Genomic DNA, 17,089 nt, shown 5'->3' on the forward strand with positions numbered 1-17,089 from the left:
CAATTCTATCAGTGAAAGATATGAAATCTTCAACTTCTGGCTGTATACTGTTCAGATCCATTTCTGTAGAGGAATCTGAAACCAAAATTTGTTGTGTCATACTTGAGAGTTGGTCAAATGCAGAAGATGCCGCAAGAAATGTGTCCAATACTTGATAAAGAACAGTGGTCATCAAGACTTGGTCAAGCATCTGTATTTGTTGGACCAACAAAGCGCTAGTTGTTTCAAAACTCTGCTCACAATCGATGGGATACTCAAAAGTCTTCAAAATCTTTTTTATGTCAGACCAAAGCTGCAGGATATGACGACAATGGCTCACCACTCTTTGCTGAAACTCTTTACGAGAAGAGTTTGCCACAGCCATACAATGGAACGCGAGATCTCTTACCATGCTGTCAAAGCCACTGTCTCGGATTGAGGCAGTGGAGGAACTGGTAAGTAGTTGCAAGATACCATCACGCCGTCCGGTGTAATAACCACAGGGTCCCAGTTGTCCTCTGTGACAGTCACTCTTGAGGGTTGCAGTAATATCTCTGACAGTGCTTTGCACCTTGTCCAGTATGTACCTCTTGGCTGTTTGGGCCTGCTCGCTAGTAGGGTATTTGATGGTTGTGCACATGGCGGTGTGCAGCATGGGAATGCACCTCCTCAGGGTCTCCAAGGAGTCAAGAAGCTGTTTGGTTTGTCTGGGGTCCTGTAAGGAATTTGCTCTCTCCACGGTGAGAGTTTTGAAGAGAAGCAGAGCCTCAGAAATTTTTTGGAAAGATTTGAGAAGAGACTTGATGTCTGAGGAGGAGCCAAGCTCAGACAGGCACTCCAAAACCTGATCAGCAGCGGCTACAACCCTCCTCACGGTAGCGTCATCATCCACCAACAGAACCTATGGGAAGACAGATATAGGCACACGGTTACTGAAGCAGTTTGTTCGTTTTTTAGCCATGCTGGTGACATTAACCCCATTGACAGCCATTTGCTAGAGCTAACATGGAAACTGGTGCAGACACACATGGTGCCTAGATCTATTCATTTTGGTGATTTCCTGACTAGCCCTGCGATAGACTGACAACCTGACCAGGGTGTACCCCACCTCTCGCCTGATGACAGCTCCAGCCTCCTCCCCCGACCCTCTAGAGAACAAAGGGGTTAAAGAAGATGAGGCTGAGATTCCTTTCCTTTTTTTCTAGTGCCACCATCACCTTTTTGACTTAAACAGCTGTTGGATATACACTAGTGTACAGTTATAAATGATTCTGGCCACTAAAGCAGGCAAAAATAAGAACAGATAATGCACACTGCAGATAAGATATAAGTAGTAAAGAAGAGGGGATTAGTGAAGAGTAAATTGTTACAGATAACTCTGGAAGCTGTTTAGGTTCTGGATGTGTAGCAGAGGCATTTGACGTGTGCGATTAAAAGCAGCACCATGTCTGTCTTTTTGTTTTTCGCATGATCAAGGAAATTTGGGTTATTAAAAGCAGATGCAGTTGTTGAGGACGTATCTATTACAATGTTTCAGTGCTTTTGATTAACTATCATTTCATTCTGTTCGCCTCTGTTTAAAAACAATATTTTACATAGTTGCAGACACATTTTTAAACTCATACTTTACTTTGACTACTCCCAGGAAGACGTTCTGTGTAGCAGTGATGAGTTCCTCTCTGTGTTCAGCCAAACTGGGCTGGATACTGAGTTTCTGAGCTGCCAGCAGCACGTGCTGTCCAGACACAGTGACCGACTCCAGTAGGGACGACATCTCCATGTGCAAAACTTCATCATCTGTCTCGCTTATTTTCCTAGAAGAGAGATGATAAAGAGTCTGGTGTTCGTCTGTCACGTTTCAGTCTCAAACTAGGTCATATGTTGGACAGAGACTTTTATTGACTTGTATCTGAAGTCTTGTTGTACATACCGGGAAGCCGCCGCCGCCAGGTTCTCAGTAGCTTTAGCCACAGACTGAGCCGCCCCCTCCAGCTGACTGAATTGTTCGGGGTCTTCTGAGCTGTCACACAGCAGCACCAGGCAGCATAAATGACTTGCGATCGGTGCAACCACCCGCTCCACCGCTGCAGTCCTGATCAACCCGTGGTCCAGCAATGAGGACATTATTTAGAGAGTGATTCTCTCTGGTCAAAGGAAAGTGAGCAGCTCCATTCGTTCGGGGTTCCCGTTGTATTCACTGTGATAGTTGTATTAATTATTGATTCTACTCTACAGAGCAGCTTGTGTTTCATGGCAACTGGTGTCACCTGATCAACCACACATGACCTCATCAAGCTGTAATGCATGTAGCAATCCCGCAAGAACTGTTTTATACAAATGTCTTACTTTAAAGTCTCATTAGGACAGGCACTACTACAAGCTGCACTGGTTATAAATGTTTTGATCTGAGGCACTGGTTCATGCTATGTGCTGTACATTTCACAAATAAACACTAAAGCTACAGTGTGGAACATTTGTCTACCCCTTCCTGACAGTAAGTGTAATTAACGATTGCCTTAGAAGTCTGTATTCACTCTCATCGTTGATAATTTCTTTTTCAGACTCTTGTGACAGACAGCGATGGTGAATAGAGGTACATTTGTAACTCTTGTCGCTTCAATAGTGGCAATAAACAGAAGGACTTAATTGATGCATCACTTTTCCAGCAAGAACACGTATGCCTTTTTATGTGAAAGTTCTGCACTAAAGCTTTAAATAGATCAAACTACATGTAGTGGAAGCCAGTGCTTTATTGCACAGATCTTCAACAGGGGGCCAGGTACTGCAGGGGGGGGTCACAAAATCTGTGGTTGATTAGACATTTTTATGGATTTCCTTTATTTTCCCCCACAAATTTAAAGAGAGCCTGTTCAGTTCCCTGGTGAAATCCCATGTATGTATGTATGTATGTTTATGTCAGGTATATTTATGTTTACAGCAGTCGCATGGCCGCCCTACCGTTGCACGTTTGAATCTGTGCATTATTTGAATAGCTTAATATTGAATGCAAACTGATAATAATAATGTATATTTACATTATAAAGTTTAATACAGAGCACATATAGTAGGTAGGGGGTCCCTACTTGATCTCTCCATCAGTTTGTGGGTCTATGGCCTGAAAAATGCTGTAGACCCCTGCTTTATTTATTTATTTATTTTTATGGCTACTTTACATCTATATCTCTGCCTGAATGGTCATTTTGTCATTTTAATTGTTTTGTTATTTACAGAGCATTAATTATCAGTAAGGAATTTCAGTTTACCTGTACTGTCCTGTGTCTGTCCAACTTACATGAAATGCCCATCTACTATCTGTCCCTTCAAAACTCTATGTAAGAGTATTAAAACACATTTTTGTTATTTTATCACAAATTTACAGTGACACAACTTTAAAAAAATAACAACTCATATTTGAAAAACTGGAACTCAGTTAAGTTCAGAAATGTGCTTCATTAGTGCCAAACTGGTCAAAAAGCTGTACTTTGTTCAGGTTTGGGATGTAAATGTATATAATACCTTAGAGAGTTGTATGATGAACAAAGTTAGACCTTTATAATTTTGCTTTTTCCCCACAGAAATCTCGTTTTCTGTCGACATAAATATTCCTTCCAGTGAATCCCAAAGAGTTTTCTGAGAACTTACAGATGCAGCTATGTGTCTTTCCCATCCGTTTATACATTTAGAGTAAAGCTGCCAGCAGAGAGCAGCACACGCCATGAAAAAAAAGCCCACCACCAAAATGGAACAGGAAAAAAACGACAGTAAAAGAAGAGGTTTCATCCTAAAATTTATCAACAGATAAATATATACCTCGAACAGGACTTTAAACATCAACCATACAGCACACTATAATGGAAATGATATTCAGTGACAGTAGTATACTCAGAACAAAACCCCAAGTAACGGTGTGATTAACGGTGGCAACAAACATAGAATTTAAATCTGATAATCACAGTTACACTTTACAAAAAAAAAAAAACAAGTCAAGTGTCGGTTTCTCTGCATACATGTATAGAGGGAAGACATGGATGTGTACAGTATATGCTGTAATGCCAGTGGAATTAAATGGTATCAAAAGATTCATACAGCACAACACAGAGTGGGAGCAACCGTAGGGATCCATAAAGTGACTTGAAGCCTTTCTAACACATTAAAAATACAGTTTTTTTCTTTGACATTGCACGTTTAAATCCGACTGATGACAAAAAAAAAGTTTCATCCTTTTGTAATATAAATTTACTTTAATACAATTAACTATCATCTAATTGTCACTTCTTTTTTTTTTAATTTGAAGCATACTTTCATTAATGTTATGTTGCAAGAAAAGGTCTTCAGATGTACAAAACTTTCTTACTTATTTGGGGATCTTTAATAGAAACTGTAATCCACCGTGTTTTCAATTCACAATCAGGCATTTAAAAAAAAAAAAGTAATAACAACACAGGGGGTAACAAGATTTAGCAGTGTGGAGCTGTGGGCTTGAATGGTGGCAGATTTTCAGGGCACTGACATTCCTCCATATTGACTCAAAATTAGCTTTTCCCTCGAGCCCCAAAGAGCTCGTTTATGCATAGTGATTGAGTGCAGCACATTCCCACCTATTTTTAGGGCATTACTCATGCTAGCGCGGGCCCCCTGTAAACGACTGCAGGTAGACTCGCATCGCATTAACTTTCATCTAGCCGTGGAGACTAATGTATCTCATTTTTCACACTAAAACCTAAAAAAAAAGCCTACTAATAACATGACAGTAAAATTAAATATGATCGGCTTAGGTGAAGTAAAAAGGTTTTTGAAATAAATTGTGTCCAGGTCTTATATCAAGACACGAGGGGGATTATTATGCATTCACGTGTTTCAGCGAGAATTTACAACACTTGGAACAGTTCGGGGGTCCGTCTTAAAAGACTGCTGCATACCTGAGCAATTGGTTCTTTGCAAAAAGCAGCTTCAGATAATCTGCTCTACTCGCACTATTCAAAGCATTTGTTAATTCATAACATCGCAAAGAGTAAAGACTAAAATTTGAATCTGTTGAAAAGTGTAACTCATCACACCTGAAAACATGGAACATGGAAAGTCACAAAGCTTGAACTGTGTATATCTGCTTCATCATGTAATTTCCATCCCATCTTCTGCATTTAAGGGGGTGGATAATGAGGGAACTATGGCAAATAAAGTTTTAACAGAGAACTCTACAGTGCTGCTGATTACCACATTCTATATAGAGGGTCCCAATAACCTCGGAAAGCCCTTCCACTAAGTCTTCAGGGCTTTTGGGGCAGCTCTAATGATTAGTGGATGGCACGGGGCCAGTGCATTTTGAACATAGCACAGAATAAGCTGATTATCTGTGGGAGGAAAGGATGTGTAAAAGAGATATTTATGAGCCGGAAATAGAACGGAAAAGATACAATCTTCTTTCACTCCCAGCAATTGGGATGAAGTGAATGCACGACTCCAATCTTTTACTATATGGGACATATCTTTGGCACAAAAAGTAAAGCAATGGAGCCAAGTCATTCATTCTTATCAAACATCAGTGCTTTAAGGAAAACATACTGCAGAGACAGTGTGTTTATAATGGCCTTCAAAACCCCAACTCTTCTCGAAGCTCAGTTTTATACAATATGGCTTAAAGTGTATGTATAAAAATAAATTTGCTATGTAACACAGCCCTGAGGGTTTTGTTGTCCACCAGTATTCATGCCGTCTCCACATCCCCGTACGGATGTGGGTCTCCATCAACAGCTCCGCTCTGCTGGCTGGGAGTTACCTCCTTTGAGATTAGCTGAATTCCACAGCAAGTGTCCTCTGGCAAGCCACACTGTCACCTCAGAAGCCTGTTTCCTGGACCCCCCACCCACAAAAAAAATATCAGGTCTCCAAAAAATATGGAGAATATTCTTCTCTTCCACATATGGAAGACTGAAGGGCCTGGTGCCACTGGGGCGGCTGGGCTGCGAGACCCCGTGCTATTGGATCCTTCCCGACCCAATCCCTAATCTCACTGGCTCCTCCGGGACCCCCACTGCAAGTCTCAGTGGTTCTTTTCCATCCAGTCCCAGCTTTCATCACTGTCCTTCCTGTTCTTTTCCGCCTCTATGATCTCTCTGTAGCGGCGACGGAAGAATCCCATCTGTCAAAGGGGCGAGAGCAGCAACGATTTGAGCGGTTAGTGAGATGTATCTGTGGTCACGTCTGATTACAGGGGTGAAAAACGAGTCCTGTGTTTACGATCGTTAACTACAAATCACACACGTTTTATAATACTGCTGACCGTTTTCCAAACTTTTCCACTGTGGAGGTGGCAATTTCTCAACTAAAACTTGCAATACACACGTACGGTTAGCTGTGAACTAGAGTCCAACTACTATCAATATTGGTACTGGCAAATACTGTATGTCTGCTATTAAAGTAGTAGTCTCTTTTGCCTGCACTGAGAATGTGTTATGAAGCGACGGCCAACAGCTGATAAATCTGTGATGAGTTATACACATGCAGATATCTGTTTAGAGAGATTAGCAGCTGGTTTGCTAGATATCACACTGGTATTTGGTATTTCTGAGCTATGTGGAGAGACTTCCTAGCCAACAACTAATGCAACAAATTATGCAAAAGATGTTATCTTTACATATTGGCTTTGTGCAAATTAAACAAAAAACAAAATGTTAATTTAATAATTTTAGAAGTGATTTCCTCCTGCTTCAAGCTATGCTACCTGGATGCTTGATCGTAGCGTTGTATAAATGTTTGTACTGTAAATAGGTATCACTTAGTGCTACTTATTTCAGAGTCATGCCCTGAAAACATCTAGATATCGTATCATACAGTAACAACTGCAGAATCAAACAGTTTTGCTACAGGATTAATTTATTATTTATTCAGGCTTTTTTTTCTGGTGTTCCCACTGTTAAATATTACATTACTGTGACACTCAAAAATCCTGTATTGTTTGGAACATTGTGCGGCTCTGACATATGAGACTTCTGGGAACATTTTTTTTAATGCAAGAAAAAAAGAAATCTCGAGTTACGACATTGTCTCGCTAATCTTCATGATTTGATTTTACATAGCTCGTAATTGCAGCTCTATTCAGCAGCTGACTCTCGGGAGTGTCGCTGGACGCGCCACCAGCGAGACAGTTTATTTAAAACAGCTTGGTTCCTTCAGCCACGTTGCTGCAGAAATAACATGATTTCGGTTAGAATAACAAGTCGGACCTTGTGTTCGCTGCGATCTTTAAATTAGAAATATATGCAGAGTTGAGTTCTCTCCTGGTAAGCAAGAGATCACTGGAGTGCAGAGAGTCAATTTAAAAAAAGTAGCCACCAATGTGGATCGAAGCAAATCAAACGTTTCTCTTGAATAAACGTGTTGTTTCTTTAGGAATGTAATATTGTGCACCCATTTACATCTCACTGAGCTCCAACATACGATTATTAAGTGTAATGTAAAGGAGCCATGGAGGGATGCGGAGAGCTGTGGACTTTTGGTGTGTATCTAATCAAAGAAGCCACACTGGGATGCTCCATTCATTTGGCTACTAAAGTTTATTGATTTAGACCTGTGCTCTCCTCAGGCATTTCCTGAAACGAGCAATACAGGACATGTGCCGCTCTTGTAAGTGGAGTTTATTTTGGCAAGATCTGAGGACCTGGGGATCGGAGGGTGGAGAAGTTTGGGGGGGGGGGCAACATTCCGAAGTTTAGTTGTGGTATTCCCGATGGAAGACGAAACAGCAAAAAAGAAAAGGAGTTTTGTGCAAACAGGGCCTCTGGACATCGGCATAATTGCCATTTCCCCTTTTAGACTTTTCTTTTATGTGAGTGGTATGGTGTGAATTATTATCCAGTCTGTGATTTGTCCTCTCCACGGTTGTTAGCGGTCAAAAGAAAGCTCACACCCCCACTTCTTCCTCGAGACTCCAGCTGTCTCCGTACAACTGGATACTGTGCTGACATCTAACCAGAGTTAAACGCAGCGCTTCTGGCTGTGACAACCTTGTGACAACCACTTACCACCGCATATTACTAGCGGAAAACGCAGTTTTAAAAAGTTTCTGACTTTTTCAGTCAGCTGGAAAATTCTTTCTGTGCTCATGTGTTGGCTCACCTTCCAGAGTAGCACAGCTAACAGCAAAAAGATGAGGATTCCCACCAGCAGACTGATGGCGATGATCCAGCCGACTACGTAACCCCTGGGCTCCTGGTTGTGGAGCGCCTCGAACACCAGCTGAAACACAGCAACGCACCAGTGAGACAGTCTCGAATGCAACACGCATACAGAGACACACAAGAATGCACATTAAGTCATGCACTGCTAATGATGCAATACAGTGCAAAATAACAACGCAGACGAGTTGTATTTCATTTCGCTTTAGCTGTTCTCAGAACGTATGGCCTGACTCAAGTAGAGCTAGAGAGGGCAAATCAGAGAACAACATTTAAAATTTATATTTAACATTTATATTTAACATTTACATGTAGATTTAACATTTATATTTAACATTTACATGTAGATTTAACATTTAGTAAATGTGATAAAAGAAAAAGTGACTTCACACCTATTTTTTTTTTTTTTGTATTTTGGAGCTAAATGTAGGATTAATTGCATGTTCATATTTACATGTGCAACTTTACAAACAGCGCCCCATAGTACAGTACCATGTTTCATTGAAACCCAACAGACCAAAGAAGGGACAAGGTGGTGCAATGACCGTTTCTCCAGATGCAATAGACACAATCAACAACCCTTAACAACAGGAAATGAAAACAACTTGCTTTCAACTGCAGGTGATTGGTGTTGTATTCACATACTGGCTGTGGCAAAATGTGTTCCTAAAGACATCTAGTGTATGCAGTTTTGGTGTTTTAGTGTATTTTTATCAATGCATTTGTGTGTTGAGATTAAATTGAAGGCTGAGTTCAAACATAGCGCGCGTTCTCCTCGGAGTAGTTTGTGGTTTAAGACAAATCCATCTTTGTCCAGACTTCAATTTATCTAAAGAAAGAGTTCCATGACTTTTTTTTTTTTATTGCTCAGACATCCATGGTCTCAAGAGAAGTGTCAGCTGGTGTTAGCTTTTAGCTAAAAGCACCACTTTATCAATAGAAGATACACAGAGCTCCTGCTGGCTTCATCAACGCTTCCATCTGTCTAGCAGTGAGTGTTAGACAGTCGCTGGTCATCATATAACTAGTCATTGGGCTATTTCTATGTTTAATTTGAACAAATTTTAATCTCATGAGATCACAACAGTTAAAGCAATGTATCACATACTCCCTTCTCAATTCAGAGTGTCATGCCTTTCAACTTAAGCTCAAAGCCCAGAATGAGGTTAGTTCTGAGAGTTATCTCCATTATGGGAGGCTTGGCATCTCTTAAAAAATAGTTGGGTTCTGCAATAAATTACAGCTGTTTGGGCCGTTTCCCATGACACGAGTGGACCGGTTGGATAATCGGTCGCTGACAACAAACTCATTTCACTTAAACCAGTGCACAATGGGATAATATATATATATATAAATTCTGTACTGACTTTAATTAACTAAACATAATAATTTTATCTCACATTCTAGTGCTCAGATTTTCAGTTTCCAATACAATTACTGTGATTTATACAACCTATCTGCACTGAATTAGCATTGTTTTGACTGAATAAGGACTGCATTATTTTAAGCCACAGCTAAGTCTGCTTTAATTTCAGCATTCGGGCTTTAAATGTAAACAACACTTTTACTATAATCATGAAATCGATGTACTTTTTTAACTAATGGTCTTAAACAAGGGAAAACACCGCATATTATCTCAACGACCTTGTATAATGGGTTTCTGCAAAGCGTGTTGGGAACATTTTAGAGCTGATTGAGGCACATCACTGCGTCAGTGTGCAGCGCTGCACGGGCTCTGAGCATAAATGCGGCATAAGACTCCAATTGTGGGCCAAAACAAAACCAAGCGGACAAGTGAAGATTAATCTCTCTGTTGAATACTTTCCCACATTAACACCCCCTCCCCTTACTCCAAGCTCTGGAATTTAACTGTTGTCACGCATGCCAAAGCATTGACGTGCACAAAAAAAAAAAGATGAAAGCCGTACTGGCCATTGCTCTCTGACTCTTCCAACTTTCCCGATTTAACTTCTGCAATCCATTGAATGTAAAGTTCGTTCAACTCAGTTGTGCATCCTCGAATTTCTAACTGTAGCTAAAACATATGGATACGTGTAGGTTTGTTTACATGTCATGGATGATAAAAGCCGAGCTTCTAGTTCAGCTAACGACCAGTAGGCTCGCTGCGAGCAGTACAACCGGGGACCACAAATTATATTAGCAGTGTGCACTCTAGCTTGCAAGGATCCTTAGGGAAAAAAGTAAAAGTGGATACTAAAACCTAGGGGGGGTAACAGTCGCTGGAATGAGCACAGTCCCTTAGTGCTGAAAGAGTGGCATGGCACAGACATATTCATTGCGGGTCTATATTTTCCAAGCACAAGTGGGGCTAAGGGTCAAATGGGTTGCAACCCAGGCAGCACCCTAATCTCAGGAGAGGTCCCACTGCCAGCATTCTGGGCGCTCAATATAATTATCAAATCTGATCTGGTGGGCCATTCAATCACTCAGCGAGCGACAGTGGGGGGAGGGTCTGTCCTTGTGCACAGCTGAGGAACCTGAAATGCAGCCAATAGAAGTGCCACCAGACTGTATACACTCAGTCCCCAGCTGTTCCCCGGACTTGATATATGATTCACAGTGGAGCCCATCAACTGCTCCAGGAATGTCTAATCAAAGTATTATGGACGGTGGATGTAAAGATAAAAATATATATGTTTATTAATACAATTTTGCCAGCAAAGCCATGTAGTGCGCACCCTGTCCTTCAACCAGAATGTAAGCCCAGAGAAGCATGTGTTATCATCTGTATAGGTGCTTTAGAGCAAGACATTATCAGCTGCAGAAATACGCAAAATTTCAGACTGAGTCAACAGAAACAAGATTCTGCAACACTGGCAACTCATAGGTCAACTTATAAAACTCACACAGTGAACGTTTGCCTTTTTATACATTGAGCAGCATTAACAGTCAATTGTTTTGGCTCTGTTTTGGTCCCCACCAACTGTTTGGCTCAGTTAATTGAGGAAAATTCATAATACACTCACAGAATTGTCCTCTGGCAGGCCATTCGGCACCTCCACCGCCCTGTCATTTACTTGGACGCTGCCCCTGGTCACAAACTGGATCACCGAGGAGCTATCCTGTAGGTGGAGACAAGGTCGTTGGTTTTACTTTTACAATCACATTAACCGGGAATTAATCTACTCGTGAACTTGTGACACACTGTATATCTTACCCTCTTAAGGATTTCAGTGTTGAGTAAAAGTTTTACATCTATGCTCAAAGCTTCATCTTTTAACTGTGGTCCCAAATAGCAGGAGATTGTCATGCATGCTCTTCCGGGCCGGTCACAGTCCTGTTAAAGGAGTGGGAAAGAGCGAGGAGAGATGTGTGATAAACAGATGTTGCGCAGACCAGAGAAAATAATAATACCAAGAACCCTCATGAGGGGTGACTGTCAGTGACCTCTGAAATGTCAAAGTGGCTCAAAGGGAGCTGCATATTTACCAAAACTTTGCGGCCTGATTTGGTGAAGAAGACAAATATGGACTGGAATATGCTCTCTTTGTCCTGGGGGATGGTGCACGGTGTCGGGTTCCTATGAGGTGTGCAGTTACCCCGACCATCGGCCACCTGAAACAAGACAGGAGTTTGGAAAAACTGATTAGACTAAGATTTTAGGTAAAACTGAAGCACCAACATCCAGTGCCAGAAAATTAAGCCTTTGCAGAATTGTGTCAAAAAATTGCAGTTCCTCAACAATTAACACTTGAGGTTGGCTGCAAAAGTGATCAACCCCTAAGTTAAAATGCCAACGTAAATCTTTAGAATCAGTCAAATGTATTTAGTCTCTGCAGATCAGAAGTTATTTTTCCTCATTCATTCATGAAGACTTAAAGTTATGCATAATTCAGATCATGAGTGACAAAGGTCACTCCCCTAGCAAAGGCGTTGCCCAACTGCTTCAGTCCTTCTCTTGTTGCACTGCCTTGTCAACTTTTGAATAAGCCAGGAACTAGGAGCCAAGATGGCGACCACTGGAGCTGCCACACTGAGCCTCGAAAACTCTTTTCAGGAATTCATTGGGTGATATCATGGATGGTTTTCCTATTCCAAATATATTGTATGGTAAAATCATGTAATCTTTTAAGTTTGTCAAAATGTGTTGTGTACATTTCCTGTACATGGCTGTACAGGAAATCAGGTGTTTTATCATGTTTATGCTTCAAACATAGCCTTGGATTTGGGTCTGCCACTGAAAAATGTTAACACAAGCTTTTTGTCACATAAACTGTCCCAGTCCCACTATTTTTTAGAGTCTCCACGACTCACAGGAAGTTCCCCCCTAGCAACACGCTGGTACCCCGCCCAGACAGATTTCCCATATGGAGTGATTTAGAGGTGTCTGCTTTACTGCCAAGCCCCCGGGGAGCACTTCCCCTCTCCCCTCTCCTCAGTCCGACCTGCTGCTCCGAAGGTGGAAATCTCCCCTGGCCTTCCTCATTGTCCGTTTCGCTACCACCCAGCGTGTCTGCGCTTTTACTGCCGCGCTTTCTCATGTCCTGTGTTTCTGCTGCCATTCCTGTTGTGAAGATTAATGCCGCACTAAGTTTAACCTGGTGAAATCCCCCGCGAGATCTGAATTTACACAGTAAATATTGCAGATTGAGGGATTTTGTGCGGAAAAACTAGAACATATGGAGCGTACGGACTTGTATTTTATCTGCGAACAAATGGAGGTCTGTGTGAAATGTAAGGATATCTGGCTATAAAATATAAGTGCGCAACTGTCCAGTGTGCCACAGGTTTGACGCAGTGTTAATAGCGTTTATGATATGTGGTTCCAGGCTGGGGATGGTACGGGGCAGTAGCCAGCTCCGCAGGTGTCCCATTCCCATTTCGTGCAAGCTGTCTGATCCCCTGAAAGTGATTCCAGATGGACTCTAGGAGGGCGGGATACAGTCAACCCTGTCTGCCCATTCACAGTAAATACAATTAACAGCTTGAGCTCCCCCATGATCTAGCTATATGAAAGGAGCAATGCAAGGGTTAAGAAAACATTTAACCCCAGTGGGAGTATTGTGTTTCTTATCTAAATGCAAAATGTTGTGAAACTACACGGATGTCTAGGTTCAGTAGCAACGTCAGCATTTTTGCTTGGATTTTCACTGGTCCGTCGGTGCCCCGCGCTAGGAAAAACGTCCCAGCCCACTGGCTTTAGCGGCTCCCTGTACATAAAAGTGTCCTCTGAGGTCAATACAAGCAGCTGAGCCATAAAGAGAAGCGAGGCCGACAAAAATGTGGCTGCCCGTAGTTGACTAAACTAATACATAATAATGTGGGCTGGATAAATAGCGCAGATAGACTGCTGCTGCTGGCATCCACCTGTGTTTCAATTATGTGGAACATGTCAGCTCCACTGCCAGCGAGCCGGTTGGGTATCCTGATGTCCACAGTAGAGCCAGGCAGCCTGCTGGGGCCCTTGTTTATGGCCTGGAGCGACATCACACAGAGACACGGGGAAAGACGGAGACAAAGAAGTTAATATATAGGGAAACATCTAAAAATAAAACATATTATATACAGTAAGCTCTGTGACTGCAGTACCTGGAACGTGAGATTGAGAGGCTGGAAGTCGCACTCCATGTCTTCCAACTGGACAAACCGCGAGCTGTCGATGGTGTTTCCATACACGAAGGAGGTCGGTGTCACCACACTGCAAACAACACCCACAGTGTTCAGGAGGGGGGATGACGCATTAATATTCAAGTAAACACTTATTTAAATGGTGAAAAGAAACGACAATAAAAAGAGCGCCATAAACGCCTCTGGCTTTAGTCGTAGAACAGAGCAGAATTGTTTTCTTTAGCAGCTGAGATATGTGTCCACTGTTGCTCTGAACCCTCCCTCCACATGAAAGACGTCAGCTTTATCAAATGTCAGAGTCCTGGCAGATCCGGCCTGTGTTACATCTCTCTCCCTTCCCTGTGAAGCATGGCTACGATAAAGCAATCACAGATAAGGCTTTTCAAGTTGATATCGTCCATGCTGAGGAAAGCACTCCCTCTCATCCTGAGAGCCAACAGATGGGCAACCAGTTCAAGTCATTTAAGCTGGGACAGCGTTTGGGTCATTGTCCTCTTCTTACCCAGTGATAGTGGTGTCGGTCTCGTGAATCAGAGGGATGGAAAGATCTAAGGTGTTGTCGGAGAGACTGTGCTCGGGATTGGCGCTGAGACAAACAAGGGACAATAAAGTAGCACATTTAATTTGGTTTATGGGGCACAAAGTTGGGCAAATATAAATGGCTACGTCAGCTGTAGGGCTCTTACCTTTTAGCCTGAACGAAGAACTGCAGTGTGTCGTTTTCCCCAGAGACCTGACTTGTGTCAAAAATCACAGCAAAATGATACTGGAGAGGAAAAAAAAAGGCAACTCATTAGTTTGATGTTAACATTTTGTGTACAGCAGTCTTATCTAAACAAGGCAGCACCAGGAGGTTTCTGCACAATAATTCAATGTGATTTACTGAGGTTACACCGAACAACTCCAAATATGACAAGGACTGCGTGCTGCATGTAGGTCTGACACTGTGTAGTTAGATCCACCTTAGTTTAGTTACCTTAGTCTGTGCTCTCATGAAGGGAAATCCCACTCTGCATTTGAGGAAGTCCAAATCCACGAGCTCACAGGAAATGCCCTTCTCTTCCTGCAAAAAGAAAGATAGAGAGTAAGAGAGAGAGTAAGAGGAGGCGAAAAAGACAGACTGACTGGAGACAGAGTGGGTGACACACATGGAGACAGAAGACGCAGAGAGGAAGAAGCAGTATACCAGACACAGCTTGTGAAGAATAACAATCATTTCAGATAAGTAGAGGGGGGAAAAAAAGGATGGACGAGTAGGATGGTGAAACTAATTTCAGCAGGAGCGGTGTAGTCTCTGGTGGGTGTTCGTGCCAACATTTACAGTATGATCAAAGATGACGGTTAAAAACATTTCTTAATGGTAATAAATCAGCCCTATTGTCTTATTGAAGTTCTAAATTAAGTTAAATAAAGAATGTACAAAGCAGTGATGGCACACACATCTTAGCAGGCGGGTAATTGGACAGCCTCCAGGCTGTGTGTTTGGAAGCTTGTCTAAACAATATGGAGCTTCACCGGCTGCGCTGTATAAACACTCAGGCCTTGACCCTACGAGGAGTAAGAATTCTTTTAGCGAGGGTTCACTGAGAGGCTGTCAGCTGAGCTCATACACTGGGACCATGAAAGAGGACAGAGATTCATCACAACCTCAACAATAAAAAAAAAAAAAAAAAAAAAAAAAAAAGGAGGCAGACTAATGCTCCCAAAATATTCAAAAGGGGATTTGGATAAATCATACAAAACATCTGCATGCGGGAGCTGCTGTCCAGTCTGAGTCTGTGTTTACAACAAGTTTCCAAATTTGATACAGGAAAGAGGTGTGATGGTCGTCTCCGCTGACATATTTAAAGGTAGACGTCCATCCGCGGCATCATCCAAGCTTCAAATACTCCTTGTTCAGCAGATTCCACGTGTTAGTACAGGGCGTGGCCTCGCCCTTCATCTTCATTAAGTCAGCTTAAATAAGCAGCGCTGCCCTTTACGCTACGGTGAGCCGTGCAGAGGGGGGCAAGGACCCCAGGATAACTGCCAATGGTGGAATTTCCTGTATTTCCTGTATTCCTCTGTGCTGCTGTGCAAACACAGCCTGTCTCAGGGGACAGGGCAGGATTGGGGAAATCAGTTTGTTTACCCGTCACCCACCTGGCAGCCCTTGAGAGAGAGCAGAGCGCTCAGATATATGGTGCTTGTGTCTCCAAAGGGAGAAAAACAGCAACGTCTGTTTGTTCAGCACTTCTTCACTCTCTTTCCCTTGCTTACTTTCTCGCGTTTGTCTCTGTTGGGAGCAAATGCATACTGGGATCTAATTCAGTGTTAGAGACGCCTCTGAGGTACCGGAGCTGTACGCCAGGGTGGATGACAATACACAGACGACCAGTTTTCTGCATGTTTCTTCATTTCTGCATTCGCTTTCCAAGCGTCTGTCGCCGCCTACTTTATTCTCTGCACGCAGGTATGAAGATGAAGGCCGGCCTCTGGTTTGCACAACACGTCCAAAGTGCGACTTCACAGCCAATAGTGGTTCATTTTTTCTTAGTTTTGAAGGTCCACTCGAATTCACACATTTCTCAGTTACATTCCCAACCTCGCGTCTCGCCACAATGCTAATTTGTTCCACCCGGTAAACCACCAGAAATCAGTGGAAGCAGTGATGCTGCACAGAACGAAAGGTTGTGCATTCAAGATCGAACTTAAACAAAAGCCCAACAAAGAGTAATACAAATTTTTTAAAAGTAAAACTGATTACACAAAAGGGCCCTATTCAATGTATGGAAACATATTACTGCTTCGGTAAATTAATGACTACGAGGACATTTTAGTTAATACTCATTATATTTTCATTAAAATTAGCCGCTGTAGTTCTTGATGTGCACATGTGGGGAGTTTATATATAACACCGGGTCTCAGTGCATGACATTAATCATGAATTTGATTATTTTAAAATACATATATCTGTTACACTGTGACATGCTGTATATATTTTTTGGACAAACACCCAGAAATATCACCGAGTCCAGCTGCTGTGCTGCTGATGTTTCTGCAGCCTTAGAATGTTACAGCTGCTCCAGGTGATTCTTTACATACTGCTGCATACTTAATCTGTGAGGTAAGTAGACTATATATGATACGTCAGTCAACTGTACTGGAGCATTCCAAGTAATGCACTGACACAAAACATCTGTGACTGCTCTGGCTATTAAAAGAAGAAGAAGAAGAAGAAAAAGAAGCAGACTACTCAAACGTTTCACTGATAAACAAAAGAAAACACAGAAGCTGGTGAAGCAGCAGCGTCTGAGTCCCACGGGAGCGAAGGCAGCGCTCCTGAAACAATTCACCTCCGCAGCTCT

General features: G+C 42.2%; 1 protein-coding gene across 1 annotated transcript in view; it reads right to left on the minus strand.

Annotated features, from left to right (window-relative positions):
- Positions 1 to 3,753: 3,753 nt before the first annotated feature.
- itga9 (integrin, alpha 9) overlaps positions 3,754 to 17,089 on the minus strand; it is a 48,166-nt gene continuing 34,830 nt past the window's right edge. The window contains exons 19-28 of the mRNA XM_047603520.1: positions 14,719 to 14,805; positions 14,429 to 14,508; positions 14,245 to 14,328; positions 13,704 to 13,812; positions 13,482 to 13,589; positions 11,604 to 11,729; positions 11,332 to 11,451; positions 11,141 to 11,236; positions 8,095 to 8,214; positions 3,754 to 6,118 (exon numbers count right to left, since the gene is read on the minus strand). Coding sequence (XP_047459476.1) covers positions 6,020 to 6,118; positions 8,095 to 8,214; positions 11,141 to 11,236; positions 11,332 to 11,451; positions 11,604 to 11,729; positions 13,482 to 13,589; positions 13,704 to 13,812; positions 14,245 to 14,328; positions 14,429 to 14,508; positions 14,719 to 14,805 — 1,029 coding nt within the window. The 3' untranslated portion in view covers positions 3,754 to 6,019. The remainder of the gene's footprint in view (positions 6,119 to 8,094; positions 8,215 to 11,140; positions 11,237 to 11,331; positions 11,452 to 11,603; positions 11,730 to 13,481; positions 13,590 to 13,703; positions 13,813 to 14,244; positions 14,329 to 14,428; positions 14,509 to 14,718; positions 14,806 to 17,089) is intronic.

This window comes from Mugil cephalus, chromosome 13 (genome assembly GCF_022458985.1).
Source record: "Mugil cephalus isolate CIBA_MC_2020 chromosome 13, CIBA_Mcephalus_1.1, whole genome shotgun sequence".
In the NCBI taxonomy this organism is placed as follows: Eukaryota; Metazoa; Chordata; class Actinopteri; order Mugiliformes; family Mugilidae; genus Mugil; species Mugil cephalus.